This window comes from Carlito syrichta, unplaced genomic scaffold (genome assembly GCF_000164805.1).
Source record: "Carlito syrichta isolate Samal-C Ts95f unplaced genomic scaffold, Tarsius_syrichta-2.0.1 Scaffold314018, whole genome shotgun sequence".
Lineage (NCBI taxonomy): Eukaryota > Metazoa > Chordata > Mammalia > Primates > Tarsiidae > Carlito > Carlito syrichta.
In genome coordinates this window covers 390,807-396,354 of record NW_007258114.1, presented here as the reverse complement: position 1 = coordinate 396,354, position 5,548 = coordinate 390,807, and the positions used below count along the sequence as shown (strand labels likewise).

General features: G+C 51.9%; 1 protein-coding gene across 1 annotated transcript in view; it reads left to right on the top strand.

The window, feature by feature from the left end:
• The window catches only part of STKLD1 (serine/threonine kinase like domain containing 1), a 27,921-nt gene that overhangs the window by 1,061 nt on the left and 21,312 nt on the right, over positions 1-5,548 (top strand). Inside the window, 3 exon segments of the mRNA XM_021718936.1 lie at positions 89-175; positions 2,176-2,262; positions 4,913-4,957. Of these exon segments, the coding sequence (XP_021574611.1) occupies positions 89-175; positions 2,176-2,262; positions 4,913-4,957 (219 nt within the window).

Sequence of the window (5,548 nt, the reverse complement as noted above, 5' to 3'; positions counted from 1 at the left end):
TACCACCCGTGGGGTGGCGGAGGTGGAGAGAGGCCCTCACCCGGACGCGCTCGCTGCTGCGCATGCTCACGCCCGGGTTCGACCGCAGGTGCCGGCGAGCTACGCGGACCTCCAGGGCCCGACGGAGAGAGTGAGGCCACGAGTCTCCCCCCGAGAGACTATGGAGAAGTACCAGGTGCCGAGTTGTCCCTTGCGGGGAGACTGGGGCTACGTGGGCCGACGGCGAGCCCGGGACCGCCCTAGTCCCCGACGGGGACAACGATCACTGCCCCTGGAGGGGCAGCCAGCGGCGAGGTCGGCCCGAGAGAAGCAAGGGGCCCACGCTCTGTCCAGTGTCGACTTCTAGCTCGTAGGCCGTCCTCGGGGACCTCCAAGGGTGACCTCCGGGTGCTCTTTGCCTCTCTGGCTCTCAGTTGCCCCCTCTCTAAAAGGGCTAGCTCTAAGGACTCCCCTCCAGCCATATTTGAGGGCGTAGGACCGCTTTTCCATCTTTGTTGCCCGAGGTCCGTGTGCTGTGATCCATGGAGATGGAGGGACACCCTGGAACACCCAGAGCACATAATCGGGAATCCCCGATCGCCTAAAAACCCCCCTTCAGCCTGGGCCTGTGGAAGTGTCTGAGACCTGAGAAATCCACAAAAACACAAAAGGAAAGCTGCAAAATGAATGAATGTTTAATTAAGTCCTTTCATATACGATACGTCAACTTTATTGTTAGCCTCAGTCTTTGTAAAAATAAGCATTAATTTGAAAACAATCTGTAAGTTAGATTTTCCTCTTATTGGGAGAACTCTCCGTGTAGGGGACTGCAGGGGGTTACCAATAATAAAGCCAGTGAGTTCTGGTGGCCAGAGAATTTTTAAAAGAAAGTTACTTTTTCAGGAAAATAAAAAAGATAGACTTTTCAGGAATAATATACCTGCTTTGGGAAAAAAAGTAGACTTGATCTGAGATATAGGTGCATTTTCCTGTTTAACTTGTTGCCTAAGGGGACCTAGGCCTGAGTGTTCCTTCCCCTACCCTGCCCTTAGCCCCTGTGGCTAGAGACTGTGTCTCCTTTATTAGCAGGATTTAGACTGCCCACAGAGCCTGGATTACAGAACCCTAAGACTCGTATCCCCTCCTCTGTGTCCTGCCCGCCCTCCATGCTCTGATGAATGTCAGCATCCAGCAATCCCTGGCCTGTCCCCAACCCCATAGCCCTTCTGCATCAAGTTCTAGCATGGTGGCCGTCTCTGCAGGTTTGGCTCAAATCAGTCTTGAGTCAGACCCCAGAATTGCCTAATCCAGGCAGTCTGGTTTCTTAGTGATATAGCCTCAGGCAAGGACCTAGCTTCTTGTGCCTCAGTTTCCTCGAATGTAATCATAGAGGTAGCAATCATGCTGACTACATAGGGTGGCTGTGAAGTGCTGGGGACTGTGCGAAGCCCTTAGACGGCTGTGACTGTGACTGAGACTGCAACAATGACAAGACTGGTGACTTTGTTGGTTAAAGCCCAGTCTGGAAGTGGATGCTGGAAGCTGAGATCGTAGGTGTCTAGAGAGGGTGAATAAACCCTTTGCCCCAGAGAGGTGCTCATTCTTTTTTTTTTTTGAGTTGGAGTCTCACTCTGTCGCCCAGACTGGAGTGCAGGGACCGCTCCCGGCCACCGCAGCCTCAACCTGCTGGGCTCCGGCGATCCTTCCGCCTCAGCCTTCCAAATAGCTGGAACTACAGGCATGCGCTACCACGCCCGGCTAATTTTTTTGGATTTATTGTAGAGATGAGGTCTCGCCAAGTTGCCCAGGCAGGTCTCGAACCCGCGGGCTCAGGCAGTCCACTCACCTCAGCCTCCCAAAGGCATGGGATTACAGGCTGAGCCACCGAGCCCAGCTGAGGTGCTCATTCTTGGAAGCCCGCTGTTCCTCAGTGTAGTTTGTGGAAGGGTTATGAGGTTGCAGACAGAGCTCCAGAATCAGACCCAGCGTGATAGGATGTGGTTTTGCCATGAAAGGGCTTCCCCACCTTCCTGGGCCACTTGCTCCCCTGGGAGATGGAGAGGAGATGCTCGCTCTGCAGCCTGATGGGAGTTGTGGGGTGGGAGAAAGGTGGGAGAAGCCCATGGATTCAGGCTTGCTCTGTAGAGTGGAAAGCTGTGTGCATTTCCTGAAGTCTCCTCTCTCTTGTGCTGGTAGATTTTGTGCCAGCTGAATCCTGGAGCCTTGGGGGTAAACCTGGTGGTAGAAGAAACAGATACCAAAGTAAAGCACGTGATAAAGCAGGTAAGAGGCCAAGCCTGCGGCAGCCCACGCAGAATAGTTCTGTGGCTGTGACTTTGCCAAATGCACTTGACAACCTCGTGGAAGAGGAAGCTTCCTGATGCAGCAGCTGGCCTCCCCTCCACCAGAGCTCACGGAGGCAAAGCTGGTGGGGTAGACGTGGGGGTGACATGAGCCTCTCTCACCTTGATGGGGAAGCAGTGCTCATTTATAGTCCAACACCACCACCACCTACCATGTACTCGCCGCACGCTGTGTGCCAGGCATCAACTCATTCAATCTCCCTTCCACCCTGCAAAGTAGGAACCATAACCGTTTTACAAAGACAGTGAGACTCAGGGAAGTGCCAGGCTAGCCAAGGTCACACAGTTTCCAAGAGGATTTGGATTCAGGCCACTTCGTGGGGCAACATGTTCATACCCAGTGCAGGGTCACCAGTTTTACCAAAAGGGAACCAGGCCCAGAGTGGCTCAAGGTCACTCAGGGCTAAGGTCACACACTGGGCCTTGGGCCCTTCCACCACATTCCTCGCCTGGGCTGGTATGGCAGGGTAGGGGCACAGGCCTGCAGGACACCCCTTAACGTGTCCAAGACACGGTGGCTCAGATGAAAGGAGGGTTCAGGGCATGAAAGCTGCTGTACAAGTCCCTGGCACGTCCTCCGGCTGGTGGCGGGGATGCAGCAGGATCGGGGCTGGTCATGCAGGTAGAAGAGCCTCATTGGCAGCTGCTGCCCTGCCAGGCCTCCTGTCTGTGTGTCATCTTACAGCCTTGTCCCAAGGCAGCTGGGCCTGGAGTCCTTGCCTACCTCCTTTGCTGACTGCTGCATGGGCCACTTGGCAGGGTGGCTCACTGCCTCCTGGGCAGTGAAGGAGCTTTTTAAAAAGTCAGCCAATTATTTTTCTTTTTTTGAGTTGGGAGTCTCAATCTGTCACCCAGACTGGAGTACAGTGGCACAGAATGACGTACCACAGCCTTGACCTCCTGGGCTCAGGTGATCCTCCCGCCACAGGTGCACGCCACCACGCCCAGCTAATTTTTTGATTTATTGTAGAGACGAGGTCCTGCCAAGTTGCCCAGGCTGGTCTCAAACCCCTGGGCTCAGGCAATCCTCTTGCCTCTGCCTCCCAAAGTGCTGGGATTACAGGCATGAGCCACTGTGCCCAGCACCAGTTATTTCCAAATAAAAAGTAGTGGGGGGTAGGGGAGTGTAAGTAGGAGTTTGAATATCCCTCCAATCCTTTTTTTTTTTTGAGTCAGGTTCTCACTCTGTTGCCTGGGCTGGAGTGCAGTGGCACGATCACAGCTCACTGCAGCCTTGAACTCCTAGGCTCAGGTGATCCTTTCACCTTAGCCTCCCAAGCTGCTGGGACTACATACTACGCCACCAAACCCAGGCCCTTCCAATCTTTTTTCTAAGTATTTGTAAACTTTTTTCTTTTGGCAAGAATAGTATTGTTGAAATTGATGGCATACTTTTTTCCACTGACTATATTGCAAACATCAACCATTCACACATTCACATAGCCACTTCCTCTCCTTGTTCCAGTGGCTGTGTGGCCTTGCATCTTGCTAGATGTGCTGTGATTGACCCAACCCATCCCCTCATGCAAGCTGAGAGTTTAGCTTGTTCTCAGGTTTTCAGTATGTATAAACAACTCTGATTAAGATCTGAGCCCAGTGGCTCACGCCTATAATCCCAGTACTTTGGGAGGCCAAGGCAGGAAGATTGCTGGAGCCCAGGAGTTCAAGACTAGCCTGGGCAACATAGCGAGACCTCATCTCTACAAAAAAATGTAACAATTAGCTGGGTGTGGTGGCACACACTTGTAGTCCCATTACCGCCACCGTCATCAACATCACCACCATCACCATTATTTACCAAGGGTGCTAGGCTCCCCACTGTTCATGCCCTCACCACATGGCACAAGATGGCGCCTGAATATATTCTTAAGGCAGAGATCTAAAAATACTTGGAGCAATGAGAACATTTTTGCTTCTGCTGCAGGGATAAGTTTAGAATAGCATAATGTAAACTCCAAGAAATCAGTAAAGGATCCATTTTCAGACCATCTTGAGAGGAGGGAAGAAAAATAATGTGCTGGTCCTAGAGCTAAAGAGCTCTGTTCTGGTTGGTAAAGTATCAGTCTCACCACTTCATTCCTTATCTGAATTGGGAAGATCATCTCCACGCACTGAATGTGTGGCAGTCCCGTTTCTTTCTTGTACCCTCTCTGGGTGGAAGGTGGGATCTTGCAGAAAGGGAAGGGTAGCACCAGAGCTTGGAGCCCACAACATGCTTAGTGGCAAAGACTCCAGCTATGTACCATCTCCAGCTTTTTTTTTTTTTTTTTGAGTCAGGGTCTCACCCTGTCACCCAGGCCGGAGTGTAGTGGTGTGATCACAGTTCATTGCAGCCCGGGCTCAGGCAATCTTCCCGCCTCAGCATCCTGAGTAGCTAGGACTACAGGCATGCACCACCGTGCCCAGCAATTTTTTGTAGAGATGGGGTTTTGCTTTGTTGCCCAGGCTGCTCTCGAACTCCTGGGCTCCAAGAGTTCTTCTGCTTCAACCTCCCAAAGTGCTGTGATTGCTGCCATGAGGCACCATGGTTTATGCTATGTTAACTAAGCTGTGCTCTTGTGTCCCTGCAGGTGGAATGCATTGATGAGCATCAGACCAATGAGGCCCTGGAGGAGGTAACTCTCTGGGTGGGTCACATGACACACACAGACTGTGTGTGGACCTGCTCTCTTGTTGAGTGCCCACATGGAGCGAAGCCTGGATGGAGAGACAGAGCGTTGAACCAGTTTTGCTCCAGCCATGAAGCCAGATCATGAAGGGAGTCCATGCTCAAAACACTTACTTCCAAATGCAGGGGCTGACACCTTTGAACATATGTTTCCAGAGAAGATAAAGTTTAAATATAGGCTAATCTACCATCTTTTAAAATCATCTTTTTTTTTCTTTTTTTTGAGTTGAAGTTTTACTCTGTCACCCAGGCTGGAGTACAGTGGCATGCTCTCAGCCACCGCAGCCTCGACTTGCTGGGCTCAGGCGATCCTTCTGCCTCAGCCTTCCAAGAAGCTGGAATTACAGGCACATGCTACCATGCCCAGCGAGTATTTTGATTTATTGTAGAGATGACGTCTTGCCAACTTGCCCAGGCATCTCTCAGACTCGTGGGCTCAGGCAATCCTCTCAACTTGGCCTCCCAAAGTGCTGAGATTATATGTGTGAGCCACCGCGCCCAGCCTTAAAAACATCTTTTAGCGGCTCCGCGGCCCCGC